Source organism: Strix aluco, chromosome 3 (assembly GCF_031877795.1).
Source record: "Strix aluco isolate bStrAlu1 chromosome 3, bStrAlu1.hap1, whole genome shotgun sequence".
In the NCBI taxonomy this organism is placed as follows: Eukaryota; Metazoa; Chordata; class Aves; order Strigiformes; family Strigidae; genus Strix; species Strix aluco.
The window spans coordinates 81,098,719-81,120,339 of NC_133933.1; the positions used below are offsets into that span (position 1 = coordinate 81,098,719).

Sequence of the window (21,621 nt, forward strand, 5' to 3'; positions counted from 1 at the left end):
AAAAACCTGGTTCTCATTAAAGGAAGTGTTTCTAAGAAGTTCCAGGTAGCTTACAGCATTACTGCATGTCTCTTTCATTTTGTCTCTTTCTTTTTATCAAGTAATCAGTACAATGTGTAATTGTTTACTGAAAGCCTAAAGACAATTTGCATTGCAAAAAATTAAATTAATGGTCTTTTTGAAAGTATTTACTTTAAACTTTTCATTTTAAATACCAAACTAATTACATTTCATAGGCTTAAATACAAATCAAATGTGAAATATCAGATATTTCTGAAAGGTACAACTTACAGAGAAATTAATCCTATTAAAACAGAAGTTTATCTTTTTTTTGGCACCATTTAAATTAAGAACCAGAAAAGGAAATGCTTCTACGTTCTAGTCAAAATATCTCTTCTGGTCTTGCACAATACTTTTAAGAGGTCAGATGGATTATTTTCATTTATGCATATGTAAATATGACAGACAGTTTTCAAAATATATCCAGAGATAATGGTTACTTCTTCATTTCAAACAACAGAATAATTCCAAATGAAGCCTGTTTTTCAATAAACAATTGACTTCCATTTTAAAAGTCTCACAGCATTTTGTCTAGGGTACCATTTAATGGTGTATTGGTAGAGTGTGTCAGTTAATATGTGCTGATACCTTCCAAATCCTTTACAAAATTATTGATTTGTATTTGGGACATAAATAGCAAAAGTTTTATTCTTTGTTTCTGAACATAACTGTCTGATCAAAGTATGCTGCTTTTCCTATGCAACTGGTAATATTCTTAATATGAAAGTTGTATTTCTCAGGTACATTCTACAGTGTCAAATGACCAGAATTTTGTAAAAAAGGACTTAAAGTGAACTCTAGAATTTACACCTGAAATTCAGTGAAATTATCTAATCTTCAGACTTTGATCAGTGTTTTTTTTCATTGTCTTCAGACCTCCCTACCTTGAACATGACAGCTCACAGATTCTAGCTATTAAAAATTCCTGCTATAAACAGCACATTGATGCAATTAGGACTTACTATAAGAAGGAGCATCAGAACTGGTGTGTGATTGATGCCCTTCAGAGCAAGTGGTGGATCTGGAACAAAGTACTGCAGGAAGTTCAAGTGGTTGTTAAAGAAATCCAGATATACCTGGAAAGAATAAGAGAAGGTAAAAGAAAAACAAAGTTTGCCAGAATAATATTTGTTCCTTTAAGAAGCTGCAACGTAATGAGTGCATTTCACCTTCAACTTGCTTCGGATGAAGCTAATTCTTGGGCACGTACATACCCTCAAATTCTTTAATCTTGAAGAGAGCAAAGACACTGACTACAGTACAGTCTGAGACCATCCCCCGAAGAACAGAGTAACAGAATACAGCTGGAAGAGCTCTCATGGTCCATGGCAGATTCCTCAACATTGGGTGGTAAATCTCAAAGGGTACCCCAAAGTATACAGGGGGAACTATGACTTGCAGCTTCACTTAAGTGTCAGTGGAGGAAGAGGGAAGGAGGGAGAAAATGTTAATTATAACTTCAGAATTTAGGTTAAATATGCCATCTGAGTTAATTTCTGTGCTGTGGGAGGAAAACCACAGTCTGCAATGACACTTGAATTTTTGTGTGTCAGCATTGGTCAAATATGCCTTTTAAACATGTCTGTACAGTTTAACTAGAATTCCTCTGAAGGGCAAAGAGACTTTATCTTACGTCCACCTTTTGGTTTTAACTTTTACAGCTCTGTGGCTGCACCCTTCTTAAAAGTTGCAGTCATAAGCCAAAAAAACGTAAAATACATTTAACTTTTTCACATCAAGCTTGAAAAGCACAATTTTTAAATAGTTTGGGTTTTATATGACATTTTATTCAAAATTTTGAATATATTTCATCCAGATAGACTGTAGCATTTGCAAGACGTGGATGAATAAAGGGTACACCTTGTACCTTGCAAGACGTGGATGAATAAATTGTACTCTTTTTTGCCAATGTAAAGAAATAGATAATAGCTGAAATGTTCCTTAGTAACACAAAGGAGTAAAACAATAAATCATAAATAAAACTGTCCCAAGGAAAAGAGACTAATAAGCATGCAGAGTATCCCACATCATTAATTATTATAACTCTGATGTGCTAGAAAAATGTTATTAAAATTAATTTGTAGAGTGGGTTGCAACTTCATTTTAATATCAATCTATAAAATTTGCTATTTTAATTCTCATTATTTCATATAATTTTCACATGATGAATTATAATATCTTGTAAACTATAACATTTCTGTATAGAAGTATTTGATGTTTCCATGTCTTTCGTTAATAAAACTTTATCATTAATTGTTTTATTAACAGGAAAAGCAGCCAGCATTGCTGATTTATGTATCACTCCCACAGAGCTGCAGTATCGGCTGGGGGAGTTTGGACAGTACTGTCCCGTCAGCCTTGCAGAAAAGGGTGAATTGGTTGACTGCTCTGTAACATTGTCACTGCAGTTTGCTGCAGAATTTCGAGGACACTATTACAAAATGGCTTCACAGGAAGAACTGGACGTAAGTGTCAAAAAGCAGGTCGAGAGGGGATTAACGGGAACAGGCAACATTGTTGCTTAGGATCTTTGATTCCATACAGAAACAAGCAGTATGCACTCTGAACTAAGACTAGTGTCGGTAGTATTCAAGCTTTTGTTCTATATACTTCTGCTATCAAACATCTAGGCAGACAAAATGCAGCAGGGGGTCCATTCAAACCAAAGTTCCTATTACAAATTCTCATAGATTAAATATTCATTTTAAAACAATGATTTCCTCCTTTTGTCCATCTGTTTTGGGGAGACTGGGGGTAGAGAATGTCTAATGATAGCAATGGATAGTGATGGATGGTGGGTGGATAGTGATGACTTCAACTGAGAGTGGGTTGGAAAATAAATTACTTACCTGAGAGCAGCAGCAGTGCCAGCACACTAAGAGAGGTGTTGTAGAAGAAACAAGTATCTAAATTGTGTGAGCCAGTCCTCTGGAATTTGACTAACAGTCTTACAGTACTTCTTTCATTATAAAAACATTTAATTTCTTTTTCTACAGAAATTCTTGAGCAGACCAGAGGTTTATGTGCCACCACTGGCACCTCACCCTCTCCCACCCCCAGATATGCTACCAAAGAAACTGACTGCAGCAGGAGTGAAGGCCTTATTCCCTATAAGCGCTGAAATGCAGGGGCACTGTCCAGTCACTTACCTAGATGGAAAACAGAGGTACATCACTGCAGTTTTCACAGTCTGAATTACAGGCTATGTGTCCTATATTAACACATTAATGAGGAAATACTTTCAAAGTACTTTTTAATAGTGTTCAGGGTTTGGACAGGAAAAGCAATTACAGTTCTCTACATTGTGCCTGCGGCTTTGGAAATCAGTGTAAAATTACCTTTTGAAACTCATGTGGCTACAGGTTCTCCAAGGATCTGTGTTGGCTTACTGTCTTTTGTGGTGAAGACTGCTTGGATATAGTTTTGACTTTTCTCTATCATAAGCCTTCAAAAGTTCAAACAAATCTCACAAAACCTTAGTAGATACAAAACTAGCTATTATGATTTTTATGAGATCCATAAAGCTCCACCATAAAATCCCACTGATTTCCTCAGTGTGCAGAAATTTCTCATCAAGGTAGAACCACAATAGCCAATCTTATGCTGTCCCTTCTTAATTTCCTGAACAACTACGATTGGCATTTTAACTAAAGGAGCTCTACAGAAGCACTATAAAAGCCCCTTAATAAGGAGATCTTGAGGCAGAGACTCTCTTAGATTTTGAGCCTTTTAACTGTCAGTCACGTGGTGGAAACGTGGATGATCCAATTGCTACTTTTTTGTAGTTCCTATACTTGCTAAATTACCAGAAGGCTCCCAGTAGCTCATGAATTTACACTGCACAAATGATGTTTTATATTTCCTGGGAATTAATAGTTTTCCTTGCTCTGCCTTCTCAGATATGAAGCTTTGGTGCCTGGCAACATCGAGTATGCAGCAAAATATCAAGATAAGGTATATATTTTTGAAAGTGAAGAAAAACTTCTGAAGTTTATGAGGTGAATATACTAACTGCATTTTAATCTTTAATCATGTCACTGCTTATACATCTTAAAAGCGCTTACTTTTTATCTGGTTAGGTTACCAGAGAAGTACTGGAATCTGAAGCTTCCACGTAAACTCCCTCCAATAAAGGAGCCAATACCACTCACTGCACTTCCTTTGGCTGGATACCTTGAACAGGCCAGTTTTTGCTTTTCTATTTCAAAACATGATTTTGCAATATATAGTATATCCCACCCGGTTTATTTAATTTTTAATGCAATATGAGTCTAATGTTTATTAATGGGATTATATTAAATTGAAAATTGTGTACTTACAATTGAGAGGAATGTTTTTTAAGCTTTAAAATAATATATTTTTGTAGCTTTAATGGAAAAAATGCAAATAAGGCCATCAGAGGGGAATAATAAACTGCAATATTATACGATGGATTTTATGACTCTTGTTTATCGTACCTTGTAAGATTACATTTTGCTTTGATTAACATCAGGATAGACACAAGCCTACCTGGAACCATTTAAGGATAGCTGGTTACATTTTGAGACATGAATATGAAGTAAAAAATGATTCATGGTCACTTCCCTCCCTATTTTATACTATTTGTTATTTTCTCCAATTCACCAACTTAGATGTCATTCTATATTGTTAGATTTGCATGACAACCAGATCAGGCTTTGAACATATTTTTGTTCTAGATTTCTGTAACGGTCTTCTAAAACTGTTTTCTTTCTTTAGGGAGCAGCAGCTTCTCTAATAAAAGCTCTGAATGAAGTAGGCTGCTTAAAGCCAAAGTTTCCATTCCTAAGTGTAAAAAAAACTGCTCTGCTGTTTGTCGCCTGCCATTTAAAAGGTAACATGTAAAGTAATATGCTATAAAAATAATGAATTATATAAATGCAGTAAATCATCTCATACAACACTGATAACCAATCTGTGTAGTTTTCTTACATCCAACTTAGGAAAATACTATTATATACTAATTTAAGTACACACTGTCAAGTTTTTTGGAAATGTATAAGGACCAGGGAGGAAAATAAGGTTAATGGGATAGATAGATAGGTAAATGATCTCTCACAAATCATGAAACTTTAATGACATTTTATCAGCAACAACCTGATGGCCTTGAAAACATTTCTAACATGCACTGTTGGAGTTTTTAAACAGAAAGTAAAATGTTATAATCTATGTGGTACTACATTTTTAACTAGTCCTAGACAACCTGAATTGTCTTAAAAATTGACTAAAATTACTGTAATAAAAGGCTGCTGAAATACTATCTGAGGAATGGTTTAGGTACCGGAATGCTTGCCTTTTTTTCAACAGTATCAGGTTGTCAAATAAAACTTATTAACAAACCTTGCCTTGCAGATAACCTGAAGACAACTTTCTGATCTTACACATCTCCAACACATTAGCTAAATATGTAAATGAGAGGCCTGATTGTATTGAAAAACAGCCTAAGTGCACATGGGACATCTGTTACTTTCAAAAAAAGCCCTTCTTTTGCATGGGCTCAGTACCGATACACTGTTACACACTACAAAAGAACAGATATCCATGCAGATTTAATTAGATTTTTAAGTTTTTAGCACAGAGAAATGAGACGTTATTTATCATTCTGTTTATTTCTGAAATTATCTGGGAAGATCTGACTATTAATGTGATTCAGAGTATCAGTATGTTGATTATTTTTAACTGTTTTTATTTAATCAACAGTCCAATCAACCACCTTACTTTTCCATAACAAAGATAAACAGTCCAAAATTAAAATTAGGTCGTTTGTACTCAGCCCACAAAATAATGATAGAGCAAAACATCTCATGGTGCTACCAGAGGTTAGAAATACTGCTTCACCAAGGAAGGTTGCTCAAGCTTTGTCTCCTGTGTTCATATTTGCTAATTTTTAGAACTTCTGTTTGGTTTTTTTGCAGTCCAAGATAGCAGTTGCAGCTAATAATCTATAACAGTTTCCAATCAGCCTAAATACTGCCAACTTTCAGGATTTCAATAGTCTAGTTTATAGCTCTACTGTAGCTTTGATCTGGTTTCCAGTACTGCTGGAGGTTTCTGGAGCAAGACTGTCACTTTTTCAGCCCACCAGTTTTGCCTTTTATAAGCCAATCCGTTCAGTGGGTGAACTTTATCTTGCCTTTTGTTATTTAAAATTTTTACTTATTCTTTTAGATAATGACAGTCTTTATTATTTGTCTGAAGTTCATCACATCCTGTCTTTCCTCATGCAGTTTCCGGAGCCCTCCAGAATTTTCTTGGACTGTCACAGATTTTTGCTAGCATAGCTTTGTTAAGGAAGACCACTGAACAGTGTAGGCACATGATAAGCCCCTGTATAAATGTACAGTTCTTAAGCCAGCAAAACTGCTTTTATACTGTAGTTTGTTTCGTCCACAAAAGGCTGTTTTCATTCTTTTGTTAGCACAGCTTTGCTAACATAACAATGTCCACACTAGGAATGCTTTGCTCATATATTGCATCATTAAATCATTATTAGCACTAGATGATGAACTGGAAAGGTTATGCAAGTGCACAAATCTCTTCTCCTCATGCAGTGACGAACACTTTGACCATAGGAATCCTGGCAAATGAGTAATCTTCTTCTAACACTGGGTAGAACTGCATCCAGCTTTCAGATACAGCATTCCAGTACACTGAAAAATCTCCTTTGCAAATACAGCATTTATTACTGTGTGTCTCTTCAGAGTAGTCACGCAATCCTTGATCAAAAACTTGATCAAAGTACTTCATGCTGTGGTCCCTTGGAAATTTTTTACATCCTATTTCTATCTGAAGTAAGACTTTCTCAGCTTCAACTTACATCACTCTATAATCTCCCATTTAAATAGGGGACGAGAAACAGTGGTTCAGTCGCTCCTGCGGCTTTTCTAACAACAATACTGGATTGCTTTCAGTATCCGAGAAGCGAAGATCCAGGTGATCAATCATAAATGCAGAGAGACTTACTCCTGGAAAAAAGAGTAGGAAACTATACATCACTAGAGTGATTTAGTGCCCTTGAAACTTGACTGCTGCAAGAGCTCTACATATGGCTATGCTTGAAAAATCACTCAGAAGCTGTTGAATGCAGTTGTCTGCAATTTAAAGCTGGTGGGCTGAAGTGTCTCATAGCATAGTTCTTCATGCAGTCCAGTTTTTTTAATGAGATAGGGCAGAGAGGTAAGAAAGAAAAGAAACATATCCTCTTTGCAAAGCTCTTGGCCTTGATATTTTCTTCCTCCTCTGACCTATCAGTCAGCTCTTGATTTTTTATGGGCAAAGCATTTAGGCCATAGAACAACTGTGCCAAGTACATAGCAGCCCAGTGCCAGCCACGCCGCACCTGGGCTATCCCCACACAGTGCCATTTCAGGGTATGTGCCACGCTAGCCAAATTTGTCATTGCCTGGAGTATCACCAGACCCTCTCAGCCCGAGGAATGGGAAGTCAATGGCAGCTGAGCGCATGTTTGTTGTTTCTTTGTTTACAAAAGCTTTGAGCAACCTGATCTAGTGGCAGGTGTCCCTGCCCATGTCAGGGGGTTTGGAACTAGATGATCTTTAAGGTGCATTCCATACCGAACAGTTCTGTGATTCTGTGTTCCTTCTGAGTATCAGTACCCTTGTGGGGTTAGGAACTTTGAAATACCAGACTTGATTTGTTGGTTTGGCATCAATGGGCGCAGCCCATGGCAGTTTTATCAGTACCAAGGATAAAACCAGCAGGTGTAGGCTTGATCCCTTTTTAAATTTGTGTCACGTAATTCCACCAAGTTAACAGGGAACACTAACATCCCGCTTAACTTCTTGCAGCGCACAACCCCAGGAGCTCGGCGCCGGCGCGGCAGATGTACCGGAGGAGGCTGGCGCGGCTGGTGGAGCACTGCCAGCTCGTCCCCTACCTGGGGGCGGCCATGGCCGGACCCTACAAGGAGCCGCGGCGCCGGCCCCCGGGCTTTGACGGCAGGCTGCAGGCTTTTCTCTCCCTCAAAGACGCCCGCCCCAGCTTTGTGTAGCGTGGGCTGCGTGTTTGCCCCCCAGCCCCCGTATTTCCTTTGATTAACCCAAGGACCGTCGCCATCAGCCGCCTGCGCTGCTGCAAGGCGGCTGGTGAGCAACGTCACCCTTTCTAGGACCAGTTTCTTTACTACGAAATCTTACAATTAAAACCTCTGAAGTCACGCCTCGTTTAACACTGATTACGGCAACTCACGCGTGGGGCAGCGCCCGGCAGGCGGCGGGGCGCGCGCGGGAGGGGGCGGGGCCAGCCGCCGCGCCGTGCGCTGCGCCCTACGTCAAGACGCAAGGGGCGACGCCGCCGCCCGGGCCGGAAGTGCGGCAGGGGTTCCGCGGAGAGGGGCAGGCGGCGGAGCGGTGAGTGCCGGGCGCTGCCGGGAGACAGACACCCCCACACCCCTGACCGCCGCCAGGGCCCTGGGGAGGGCGGCGGCGGCGTCCGGGCCGGGGGAACAACCCGCTCCCTCCCGGCACCGCCGAGTTGGGCCGCGGGCGCCGCTCCCTCCCCCGGCACCGCCTCGTCCCGCTGAGGGGGCGAGCGGCCTTCCCCGGGGGGGCGCGGCCAGAACCTGCGGGAGCGAGTTACGGAGCTCGGGGCAGGTGAGGGGGCGCCGGAGGTTGCGGTGCCGGCGTCTCCGATCCCCGCCGCGGGTTTTCTGACTTCTCCCCAAACCCGCCCGGCTCCGTGGGCCGCCTCCTGCCCCCCGCCGGCCGCGAGCCGAGCGGGGCCTGCTGTCGCTGTTTGTGTCGAGAACCAGTCCTCTGGCAGCCGCGACAGCCGCCGAGGACCCGCGAGTGGCTCATGAGCCCTTTACAGCTCATCAGCAGACGGACCGGCGTGTGCCCGGGCGCGCTGCGGGCCCCGTGGGTGCCTTCCCTGCACGTACGGGCTTGCTGTGGGGTTTTTAGGGGTTTTCTGGGTAAGCGTGCAGGTTTGGAGTTTGCAGTCAAAATATTAATGATGTCACCTCGTGACTGAATATCAAAGTCCTTCATGTGATCAAAACAGCTAGTATACCTTGTCTGAGGCTCGTGTGGGTGGTAGGGAACGCCAGCAGGCAGAGCGGGCAGCAGCTCTCCAGGAGTTCTAACACACTGTTGGGTCAGACCTGCAGCCGTGCTTTACGGTGCTCCAGCAACATCAGGCTTGCATCCTCCAGAAATTAAAGCTCCCAACACAACGTGGCTCCAGCATGAACTGTTTGGTAGCTGAATGGGGCTAAAAAAAAATCACATGTTGGCCACCTCAGTAGCATTTAGGTATCGTCTGTATGTAGTGTATGTTGTTTCTTACAGCATTACTTTAGGTGACTGGAACTGTTGCATTCACTAAATATAAGTATGTATTTGTTTTTAACGTGATAGTTTTATAATTTAGGATGGCAGGTAGCTAATTTGTTTCACCTTTGCCTCAGCTGATCCTCTTGAAACGGACATTTTTGGCACATCTCTTCCATAGTAGTATTTGATGGATTATTGTGAAATTGCTGGATTTTCTTTTGCTTGTTTAAATTTTGCATATGTACAATTGAAGAAGCTTAGCAAGCCAGGTTGATGGTTAATAGCATAGTCAACCCTATTTTAGACAGCACTCTTAAAAAAGCTGCTGTTTTTCTGCTTTTATTGCCCACCTCCATAGGCTGAAGCTTAACAGGTAAGTGTTCTGAAAGAGAAATTTTCAGAAGGATTGAAGTGGATAAAAGAAGGCATGGAGTCCTGCCACACTGATGCCAGTGAAGTTTTATCATTGATTACAGGATTTCATAGCCTTGTCCCTGAATAATCTGAAATGTGGCATCTGCAGTGATGAAGCTGCAGTTAACCTTTTTTTTTTTTTTTTTCCATTGTTTGTTTTCACTTCGGAGCTGTGAACAAAGAGTTCTTTTTGTCCCATTGTTTTAGTTGTGAAAGGAGTTTTCAGAAGGGGTAGCCCTTTTTTTAGATGCTAGACAGTTCACAGCACATCAGAGATAAACAAGTGAAATAATAGGCAGTAATTCTGATCTAAGAAGAAACTATCTGTAGCCATTTCTCAGGATTTAAAAACACTTTTTGAAGAAAATCTGTGTCAGCATTAGTGTTGCTTTCTTTAAAGAAAGGTCAGAGACTTCAGAATTGCTTCAGAAACTGTTGAACTCTGGCTGGTAAAGTACATGATATTTGGTGTCTTATAATGCAGACTTATTTATTAAATTTTAATTTATTAAAGCTATTCTGTTCTTGTAGGCACCTCCTTTCATATTTGCAATAAAAATGGCAGAAATTACTCCTGATGCTTCTGAGAAACTGGTCATCATCCACTCCAAAGCTCACAAAGATACCATTCTAGCTAATTTTGAAGAACAAAGGAAAAAAGATTTTCTTTGTGACATTACTCTAATAGTGGAGAATGTGCAGTTCAGAGCCCATAAAGCATTGCTTGCTGCCAGCAGTGAATACTTCTCAATGATGTTTGTAAATGAGGGTGAAATAGGGCAGTCCATTTACATGTTGGAGGGAATGGTTGCAGACACCTTTGGAGCACTGCTAGAATTTATCTACACCGGTTGCCTCCGTGCCACTGAAAAAAACACAGAACAAGTTCTGGCTACTGCACAGCTGCTGAAAGTGAGTGACTTGGTGTGGGCCTGTACAGACTATCAGGCCAGCCGCAGCCCGGGTAACGTGCTACCAGCTCCAGCAAACAGCGGAGCCTCTGTAGCCATTACTGCAAGCGACAAGAAAAACGAAGATCCACCAAAGCGAAAACGAGGGCGACCAAGGAAAGCCAGGAATGTTCAAGAAGAAAAGTTGGGAGCAAATTCTGCCGAAGATGGACAGCTGAGGGAGAACAACTCTGTGCAAAATAAGCAGAATTTTATTAAAAAAGAGACTGCAGCAGAAGAAACAGTTGCCAGCGAACAGGCGCCAGCGAGGAAAGATGCAGAAGAAAATGAACCTGCTTGTGGCTCAGAAACTACTGTCAATCTGACAGCTGAGAAAGATGAGAATTATGATCCCAAATCTGAAGGAATGCAGAGCACTCAGAGCCGTTACAGCAAACGCAGAATAAGGAGATCAATCAAACTAAAAGATTATAAACTTCTCAGTGATGAGGATGAAAAGGGACTGGCAAAGACGACTGATGGAAAAAGAAAACGTGCAGGTTCTGAAGCTCGCTGTAAAGACTGTGGCAAAGTTTTTAAATATAATCACTTCTTAGCTATTCATCAGCGAAGTCATACAGGTAGGCATTAAGAGACTGCTGCTTCTGGGTTAGGGTTTAGTGACTTGTTGCTAAATGCGAGCTAATTGTTAAAATGTGGGCTGTTGTCTCCAGCAAGAACTGTCCAAAACAGCTTGCTGATCCAAATTACAGTGTGTCTCCCGTGCTCGCTGTTCTATTCTTGTCACCTGATCTGCCAGCCTTTATGTCTTACCTTGATTGCAGTTTAGTTAATAATTTCCCCTTAAATGTTGAATTATATGGCAATACTTAGAGAATTATTTTATTGCTATGTGCAGCTTGTATCTTAATTCTCCTTATCACTACTTAGAAGTAATTCTTTAGTAGCTACTACATTGCAATGCATCTCACTATCAGCTTAGAATATCTCGTGAGAAATAATGCATTATACTTTAAAGCGTCATCTTTTGCTTTTAGGGGAGCGCCCTTTTAAGTGCAGTGAGTGTGGCAAAGGCTTTTCCCAGAAGCACTCCCTTCAAGTCCATGAGCGGATGCACACCGGAGAGCGGCCGTACACGTGCACTGTCTGCAGTAAGGCTCTGACAACAAAGCATTCTCTTCTAGAGCACATGAGCCTACATACAGGTAAATATTTCAAGGCAAATGTAACCTCTCTCCCCTAAGAATTTGCCTTTCTGAAAAAAGGTATTTCTGCTCTCTCTCGTATGTGCTAGTTTACTTATTTATTTCCTTACACTTGCTTTGGATGTGGCTTACATTTTAATAACTGATTTCCTTCACAGGGCAGAAGGCTTTTACATGTGATCAGTGTGGGAAATACTTCAGCCAAAAGAGACAGCTCAAGAGCCACTACCGAGTACACACAGGTATAACAAGTTTGGGTTGAAGAGCTGGCTTACAGTCCATGCTGATTTGTCCTCCTAAAGATTGACTAAGGATGAAAATTCTTCTTCAGTGATGTACTTAGTCTCTGCTACCCTGATGTGTGGTATCTTGATATAACATTGAATAGGATGAAAAAGACAAAATGGTGTATAATAAATGGAATGTTTAGAAAAATAGTTCATCGAGAAGGACTCTTATGATGATTAAAAATCAGTTATGCTGTATTTGACATACAACTTGATTATTTCAGCCCTGCTGTCTGTGTTACACAGGAGCTAGGAATTGTATAAACAATTGTGTCCACTGCCTGTTATGCAAATTGCCACTACTTTGGACTAGTAATGGCAAACAAGCTTTAAGAAGCATCCTCCTTGCTTCTGGAGCAGGACGGAGATTAAGCTACACGCACAGGAAGTGGTGGAAAAAATCAGAATTTACAAAGCTTCAAGAGAAGGCGTGTTTGGGCGGGAGCAGGTGTCAGTCCCCTCTTTTCCCATGATAATATTAAAGAGAGGAATAAGAGTGTGACAGTTAAGATAGGGAGGAGGCAGCAAATCACCTTTTGTTTTATCTCTATATTCTATCACAGTGGTTATTTTACAGGAAAGTGCTTTAACAAAGATCACTGAAGAGATACACTGACACTTTTTTTATTATTGCGACAAGGCCATTCACTGCCGGAATGTAACCAGTGTCGTCGCAAATTCATGGATGCAGCTCAGTTAAAGAAACATCTAAGAACACATACAGGTAATATTGTCCATCATGTTTTGTGGTTTTTTTTTTTTCTTGAAGTAACACAGTGTTGGGCAAATGTCACTTGTGTCTCTCAACTTCTGCTCTACTTGTACATAGTGATGCCTGTATTGCTAATGAGGAGATTGACATCAAGAATGCAGGAGCACAGAAAAGCTTGTACTACAACAGTGCAGAAGCAGGGCCTATTATAGGAAGAGGGGTTTTTTCCTATTCTTATAAAGCCTGCTGCGGAAGATGCCAGTCAGCTCTCCTGTGATAGAATCCTGGACTGGGAATTCAGTTTATCAGAAAAGCCGCAGCCGGCACGTATGGGCTTGAAGTAAGCCAACTAGTAACAGAAAGTGTATGTCCTAAATGAGTTGGGAACCCTTGTCTGTGAGAGATGGGTGCTTATGAAAAAATGTTGCTGACCAGAACAATAATTATTTCCGTTTACCTTTTTATTGTGCTGTAATAAACCAGATGTTGGCAGGAGATGGGCTGAGAGGGATGATTCAATGCAAGTGCGTCAGAAGGTGTTTTAAGAGATTTAGAGGGTGAGGTAATACTTGAATGGCTGGATAACAGAGATAAAAATGTTGATCTACCCTCCCGTGATAACAGAGCATAAGCTTCTTAAAATAGTTTTCTTTGAATGGTAAGTTCATAAGATGACACGTGAATAATTTTTTTCTTTTAAAAGGGCTATAAACAGTGGCGATTGTTTCTTCCCCAAATCAAATGGTTCTTAAGCATGTTGCCTGCAGTTGTAATAAAGTATGCATGAGATTGAGTTATGCATCTTGTTCATTTCCTTCTCTTTCTCAGTGAAAATAACAGCTTTAAATTCCCTGGGATATGATGAGGTCAGAACTTGTGTTTTTGGGAGCTTTGGGTGTATCCAGAACAGTGTTAACTTGTGATACTTAATAAATACTGCACTTTCTGTTGAGGAGAACATAGAGTTTGTTGACACACACAACAGTTGTGTCTGAAACTGCTACAGCTCTGTAGATGTAGTGGGAAGTGAGAGGGGGAAGCATACTAGCAAGGTGAGTTGCAAAACCAGAAGAACTAAGATGAGTTCTAGCAGGAACTGGCTTGCAATGTATTTTGCTTCCAGAAAAGACAGGCCAGATACCAGTATTAATGATGCAGAAATAACAATTGATCTGTCCCATCTCAAAAGCAAGAAGTAAAATTCTAAAGAGTTTGGGGGGACAAGTGTTAACATTGCTATGACTGTTCTGCTTTGGCAGCAGTTTCGTAATGCCGTGTCATAAGAATACAGCCTACTTAGGAAGTTGCTCCTGTTTACAGTAGGAGGCTGGGACTAGGTGACTAGAGGTCCCTTCTGACAAATGTTTCTTCTTCTCTCATCCTTTACCCCTGCCCTCCAAAGCCATATAAAAGCTGATAAGCATTGCAGTTCTGTGCTAAATATGAAGCTTCCTTGGAAACTGGCTGCTCACCATGAATCCCTGGTGGTGATTTGGATTCTCATGTCTAGTGTCTTAAAGAAGCACAGTGCAACAAGAATATGTTATGGTGTGAATTAGGATTTGCTTCGGTTGGGTAGTATCTGTTTCTTGTGAACCTTTTTGTTATTTGATTTGGGTTCTCTGCTTTACTCAGACACAAGAATTCCAAATGCAGTAAAAAACAAAAAAACCCCATAGTTTGTTCAACCCACCATAATTTAATTTTTCTCCAACTGGTGTTCCCAGGGTATTGTAGGCCTAGGATGATGGAGCCTTTACAGGAAGCCAGACAACTTGTTAAGATAATGGATTCACTTTCAGATTTGGAAATACAAGCTTCCTCATCTGCATGGTGCTGCACATGAGCCCAGCATTAGTGCCTACTAGTCCAGGGTCAGCCTTTTTCAGACTTCTCTGTTCCGTGTGGAACACCTGCATCTGTATTATGGGTATGTTTTCTGTTGCTCTGAGGGCTTGGATCACCGAAGTCTTTATCTTCAAAGGGGAGAAATGACAGAGATGTACATTTAAAATACTATACCCTTGTTTAACTAATGAGTTCATTCAGTTTCAGATATCCGTCCTGACCCATAGCAGAAGCGTGGGGATTTGACAATACACACTTGATACTGTGTATGGTAAAATATAAAATGTTTTTTAATACATTGATGGGAAGTGATATATAAAAAGGGATGTCAAATTTCTTTTTGATAGGTGAGAAGCCCTTCACTTGCGAAATTTGTGGCAAATCATTTACAGCTAAAAGTTCTCTTCAGACTCACATTAGAATTCACAGGTAGAGTATGTCTTAATTTTCATGACATTCTTCAAAAATGTAACTTCTAGTCTGATACCTGTGTGTAGTGCTTGTTCAATTATAGAGTGGTCAGGGCTTGTTCGCATTTTGGATGGATGGTTAAAAGACTTAACATTTTTGCTTAATCTATTTAAAGAAATAGCTGGTAGTGGAAAGTTCTGCACTTTTAAATACTAGAGTGCCAAGACATCATAAGATTCTTCTTTGGTGTATTGTGTCTGTTTAATGACAATGTACTTACTGCTATATTATTTAAGTGAAAATTTTACTGTGAACTTTTGTTTGAACAGTAGCCATAGTGTACAAGGTTCTTGAAGCATTGTCCTGTTTCCCTGTAGTCTATCAAGTCTGTCTAACAGCATTAGTTGTCTTTTACCTATGTCAGTGTGATATACTGCATAAATGGATGTCAGATTTTGAATCATTGGAGAACTGTTGTGGGCCTTATGTGAAAAAAAGAAAAAAAGTTTCTAGTAAAATTTCTCATCCCTTTGAGTCGGGCAGCAAGTTAGGATTTGGATGCTGCTTTTTTTTTTTTTTTGAAGCCCACAATGTTAATAAACATTCTTAAAACAGTCAGTGCTTATTGTGCAAAGTAAGTTGTTGCATTCTTGTCAAGGTCTAGCAGCATGGAGTTTGTACCTCTGGCGTTATGACAGGAGGGCAGTTACGTTATCTCTGCAGCTCTTGAGTACATACTAATGAAAGTGTACAGTTTGTGAAGTCAAACAGAAATAATTAAGAAGTCAAATGAACTTTTTTGAAGTCACTATTCTTAAGTACTTATGATCTAGCAAAACAAAATAATTGTGTAAGTTTTTTTTTTTATTCTACAATAAGTAAGTTGCAGAAAGCAGCACTGTCAAAGTGAATATTTTAATGAGATCAAACACGTTCTTTTGCAGAGGAGAAAAGCCATATTCTTGTGGTATATGTGGAAAGTCCTTCTCTGATTCCAGTGCTAAGAGAAGACACTGTATCTTACACACAGGCAAAAAGCCTTTCTCCTGCTCAGAATGTAGTTTGCAGTTTGCTCGTCTGGACAACCTGAAGTCTCATTTGAAAATTCACACCAAGGAAAAGCAGTTTCAGGAAGCCAGTGCTGCCGCAAGCACCAACACTAATTCTGAAGAAGTGAGAAACATTCTTCAGCTGCAGCAGTATCAACTTGCCACCTCTGGAGGGCAGGAAATTCAGCTACTGGTTACAGATGCAGTACATAATATAAACTTCATGCCTAGTCATAATCAAGGCATTAGTATTGTTACTGCAGAAAATGCCCCAAATATGACGACAGAGCAGGCTGCTAACCTCACGCTGCTTGCTCAGCCACCACAGCAGTTGCAAAACTTGTTGCTTTCGGCTCAGCAGGAGCAAGCAGAACAAATCCAAAGTATCAATATGATTGCAAACCAAATAGAGACTGCCCAGCCTGAACAGATGCATGTCATCACTCTTTCCAAAGAAGCACTGGAACATCTCCATGCTCATCAAGGATGAAATGAAGAAATCCACTTAGCAGGATCTTTGCATCCAGCTCAGCGCAGGCAGCTGACTCAGGAATCAAGTCAACAGTCTCACTCTAGCCAAGATACGGTTCCTTCCCATCAAATCGGTGAAGAACAGAATCAAAGCGTACGTGTTTCTGAATCCCATCGGCAGTCTCTGTCAGTAAATGAGTCATCTCGTGAGCATCCTATTCAAGGACAGGCTTTCTGAAATGCTTATTTGTCATCAGAGGGCTAGGCTGTAGCATGCATCTTATTCAAGCAGTGATTATACGTATTGCAATTTCTCTTCTGCAGCATAATCTTTCTGAAGATATGTTTCTTGGTGATTTTGGTGGGTGATTTTCAGTTTTCTTAACCTTATTTATTTTAGACTTTTTTTATTTTTCCAGATTGGTATTTCTCTACCACTTAGTCCATATCTCATAAGTGATTAATGTGGGGGGTTTTGTGCCATACACATACATGCCTACTGAGGAGATGTTTGGCCCCTTATTTGCATTTCTGTGAGAGCCCAGAGAAGTGTACCTTGCTGGTAGAAGAACAGTGCTTAAGATGTCTGCTGATCAGAAAGTACAACTTCTCTGATGAAGTCAACGTTACCTGAACTGCTGTTAAGATAACCAGTACTTTTTGCAAAGCTAACACCATATGTCTTATGTTTAATGAGCTTTCGCTCTGCAGGTTAATGTACAGCTTTCTATGTGATCATTTCCTGAAGTGCATTTTGATTTATTGATTACCAAATTGGTTTGGTTTGGGTTGAAGTTGTTGCAGACTTTGGCCCTGGATCACCCCTTCTGTTCACTGTATGCTGTACAAGTTTTGTTCCTCAGAAACGTGTAAGCCATTGCACTTGAATAACAGCAATGAGATACGGTGGTTACACTGGACAACTGAAAAGCCCAAATTCTGCTCTGCTGGTTCTACCACTCGTGCTCTGTGTGACTGTGGGCAAGGTAGTTGACCTCTGTGCCTTATTTCATCATCTAGTCAGTGGGGATAGCGTTCACACAGTCTGCCAAGCACTTTGAAGTGCTCTTGATGTTGAAGGCACTGTCTTTTGAAGTGCAAAATTCTCTTCCTGACAGGATTCAGTCTAAGCTTAGGAGCCAGTGTATATTTAAAATGTTATTTTTTGTACTTTTGAGAGCAGAATGTAATGTTACTTTTAATATAAGTTAAAGCTGGTAATTGTTTTTGTGGGGAGTTAAACAATGAAGAGAATCCGTTCAGAGCATAATGAGCTATATAAATGGGGCATATCGTGTTAAAGTTGTACAGCTATTTTCGCTGACTAGATTAGATGTGTACAGATTGTTTTCAATGACTGAATGACTGCTAACAAAAAAGATTTGACATCTTAATAAAATGCCATGCCAGAATACATGCTTTGCATTTTCAAGTTTGGCTACTGGTAACATCTCACATAGTGTACTTGTGTGTTAAAATCCAAATGAAATGCTACTGGTGCTCAAAGCAATGTGCTCCATTGTCACTTCAGTTTTAAAATGTTAAACTTGTGATTGATATTTTATGTTTTACCAAATGAAAAATATAAAAATTCAGGTGAATCTAAAAGCAGAACAAAAAGTCTTTGTACATGCTTGGCTTATATGACTGCCTAGAGAGAGTCACTGCATAAAAGCCCAGTGGTGTGTAGAATGGTAGAATAATTTAAGGTGGAAGGGACTTCCAGAGGCCATCCAGTCCACCACCTTCCTCAAAGCAGGTGCATCTAGATCGTGTCGCTGTTGTCTTGGTTGAGTTTTGAACGCTTCCAGGGAAGGAGATCCACAGCCTGTCTAGGCCACCGGTTCCAGTGCTTGACCATATTCGCAGTGAAAGTTTCCTGTATTTAATTGGAATTTCCCATGTTCCAGTTTATGTCCACTGCCTCTCATCCTACCACTGCGCCTCCAAGAGCGTCGTCTCCGCACCTTCCCGTTAGGTAGTTGAAGGCAGCAGTAAGGTCCTCCCAAAGCCACCTGCTCTTCAGGCCTGGACAACCCCAGCTCTCAGCCTTTTCTGTCGTGGGCTCCAGCTCTTCTATCACCTGCTGCCCTCATTCTGGTGTGTCAGTGTCTGTCTTGTCTGGGGAGCCCAAATTCTGGACCATGTTTCCTCATTCAAGTCCAGACTGCTCGGCTGGCTCCTGACCACCTGCTGCTGTAGTTTGGGTAAGTATCTCCATTTTTACAAAGTACTAGATCAGATTTTATATAAATGGATCATGAAAAGTGTAGACAGTGGGAATAAATCCATGCAAAAAACCCCAAAACCCAAACCATCCCACACCAGAACTCTAGGCTTTTCACCTTTTTTCTTCCTCTCAGAATGGAGATATAAAATATGTATACTTTCTGCCACCAGAGAGAACCAGCATATTCTGCAGTTGTACTTCAGAAGCTTAAAGTCTTGATGCTGTAAGAACAGATGAAAAAGTACAGTAAAGCTTGTTACCTCTACGAAAATCTTACCGATCAATGGTATAAATTTAAGCTTACAATAAATATTGTGGCAGATTTATCCTAACAACTTTTGATTTTATCTAAAATACTGTAATGTGCAGCCATAATGCTGTCTGGTCATAAGTTTACAGGAGCTTGCACTGAGTTCCTTCTCTGCCATGTATTTATGAACCCTGAAATGCTTCAAAGCTGGTTACGAGGTAAATCTTAAGACTACCAGTAAAGTAACTTAAATACTTTCCTCTTTCTGAACTTTGATCATCCTGAAGTTACCCTTTCAGGATTAAGTACAATGCTACAATTATGCATGAGCCGCTATCACATAGTGATTGCTCAATGCTTTCCCTACAACTAAAAAAAAATGAAGTTTCAGGTTTGGAATTTTCTTAGGCTTTTCTACAAACTACCAGTGAAGAAACAAGCTTCTGTGACTGGCACAGGAGCGACTAATCTTGCACCCTGCATTGCTTAAGCTGTCAGCACGCATTGTAGCTTGCACTCGAGAAGCTCGCATGGTTTATCATACCACAGATGTTGCTTTTTTGACACCATTTGCTTCCTTCCTAGTGAATGCGTTTCTATTAAAGATGAAAATAAATCCTCCTTCTGTGTGTGCATTTTTATGGCTGCAACTGAAGCCTAGGATTACTTTGAATTTGAAAGGAAATCCCTTCAGCTTTGCTTTTTAGTCCAGCTGCCACTAAGAACTATTTAGCAAAAAAAATGCATCCCTTAAAAACTGCATTTCAAAGCAGCTCTCTAAATATCTTTACTCCTTAGCCAGTAAACACCTTAACTTCTCGTTTTCTCATATATACTAATCTTAGCAAATCCATCTCACTGCTCACTATGTTAAAATGGGATTAGGGTTTTAGACATAAATGCTGGACAATAAGACAACTACAGAAAGATCCATTTTTCTGAGCAATTAACACCATTGTGTGTTTCTTCTCTATTTGCAGGTTACCCCGTGTAGTTAAACTCTAAAAGGATTTTACTATTCTTTTTTCAAATGCAAGTTTATGAAATTTTGGCTCTTTCTGAAGATTTTTGGCTGCTTCTCCCCATGAATTTGAAACAAATCCCTGAGAGGTAGAGGAAACACACTGTTAAGTGTGTATTCAACTATTGCGTGTACACTTGCTCTGCTTGCCAGTGATATTCATGGTTTAGCTGTAAGTAGTGTTTCTTGACCTTGGCGCTCTGAAGTTCAGAGAGTTTGCTGTTCTGTGCATGGAAGCTGAGACCCTGGCAGTGTGGATTAGGCAGGTGGGCCTTCCAGCCCAGCATCTCATTTTTGATAAATGAATATCAGAATATTTATTTCATATGAGCTGTAAAAGCAAATTATCCTGCCAATATCAAAAGCTTCATCCCAGCATGTGTAACTTTGCAAGGGTTAATACTTGTTTTATGCTCTCTTTCTGCTCAGAGGGACTAAAAAAGCACTACTAGGGGTTATACAGCTATTACCTCTTAGCATCTAAGTGGAAGAGACGACTACCTCACCACGAACTCTTTCAAATCGAATGCTTATTCACAGGTTAAGTTGGGGTTGTTGAGCCTCTCATCGATCTTGCCAGTTGTTCAGGAAAGAGTTTCACTTGCATCTCTTCATTTGTTGGTTTACTATCTTAGCTAGTTAGTCATTATGATCAAGTTCATGGCTGATGCTTTCTAAGACCTATCTTAGTGTGCTGGAATTTTTTTTTTTTTTCAGTCTTCTCCCACTTCACCTTAAATGAAAGCTAGCATGGGATTTGTTCCTAATCACTGTCCTGATGCCCACGTGAGTGTAGCAGCCTGCAACATTTTCTGTCTCCCTGCATCTTCCATCTCTGCAGCAGACTGTCTCACTGACCGTGCAAGTAGCCACATCCAGGAGAAGCTGAGTCGAACTTGGGAGTGGCTGGGAGGAGACGAGTTTGCAAAGCAGGTGTGCTCTGGACTCTGGGCAGCAGTCAAGGTGCTTCCTGGATACGCTTATCTTCCCGTGGTCAGGAGTCCGTCTGTGCAGGCTTTTTTCCAACCCTACTGCTATTGCAGCTTCTCCAGGAGTGGAGAAGGAACAGATAATGCCACACTCCATAGCTAAAACTTCAGGACTTCTTTCATCTATTCCTTAGAGGCATTAAAGAGTCTGCTTCTTGCAGCCAGGCAGTCCTGTGAGCTACGACAGTCCTATATGTTCCATCCCTTTTCAGATCTTCCATAAAACATGGGGAACAATGAATGGTTTTCTACAACGGATGGACTGCTGTTCATCTCTGTCCCAAGCAATTCTTCTGAACGGAAAAAAGCCATCCAGGCATATTCTAGGTGAAATGGCATCTCACTGTAGTATGCTTGCTGCTTATTTCTGGCTAATATTTTAATCCTACCTAATTCAATGTATCTTCGGAACAGCAGGACACAGAGCTTTGCTTTAGTTAGCAGCTTCTCTG

The 21,621-nt window shown here is 40.5% G+C and overlaps 2 protein-coding genes across 4 annotated transcripts in view; both read left to right on the plus strand.

The window, feature by feature from the left end:
• Positions 1–8,121, plus strand: part of AK9 (adenylate kinase 9) — a 77,434-nt gene extending 69,313 nt beyond the window's left edge. The window contains exons 31-37 of the mRNA XM_074820550.1: positions 935–1,155; positions 2,329–2,525; positions 3,057–3,226; positions 3,960–4,058; positions 4,140–4,246; positions 4,802–4,912; positions 7,887–8,121. Coding sequence (XP_074676651.1) covers positions 935–1,155; positions 2,329–2,525; positions 3,057–3,226; positions 3,960–4,058; positions 4,140–4,246; positions 4,802–4,912; positions 7,887–8,089 — 1,108 coding nt within the window. The 3' untranslated portion in view covers positions 8,090–8,121. The remainder of the gene's footprint in view (positions 1–934; positions 1,156–2,328; positions 2,526–3,056; positions 3,227–3,959; positions 4,059–4,139; positions 4,247–4,801; positions 4,913–7,886) is intronic.
• Positions 8,122–8,705: 584 nt separating this feature from the next.
• ZBTB24 (zinc finger and BTB domain containing 24) lies at positions 8,706–19,780 on the plus strand. Of its 3 annotated transcripts, XM_074819359.1 has the most exons (7): positions 8,707–8,973; positions 10,317–11,316; positions 11,734–11,901; positions 12,060–12,143; positions 12,829–12,912; positions 15,096–15,177; positions 16,104–19,780. In XM_074819359.1, exons 1-7 carry the CDS (start codon positions 8,893–8,895, stop codon positions 16,696–16,698), a joined length of 2,094 nt encoding a protein of 697 aa, XP_074675460.1. In that variant the 5' UTR covers positions 8,707–8,892; the 3' UTR covers positions 16,699–19,780. The 3 variants fall into 3 exon arrangements, 2 of the variants coding, with proteins under 2 accessions (XP_074675460.1, XP_074675462.1); XR_012622571.1 differs by lacking the exon at positions 16,104–19,780 and having other exon boundaries at positions 8,706–8,973; positions 12,752–12,912; positions 15,096–15,157; XM_074819361.1 differs by lacking the exons at positions 15,096–15,177; positions 16,104–19,780 and having other exon boundaries at positions 12,766–12,908.
• The last annotated feature ends 1,841 nt before the right edge of the window (positions 19,781–21,621 follow it).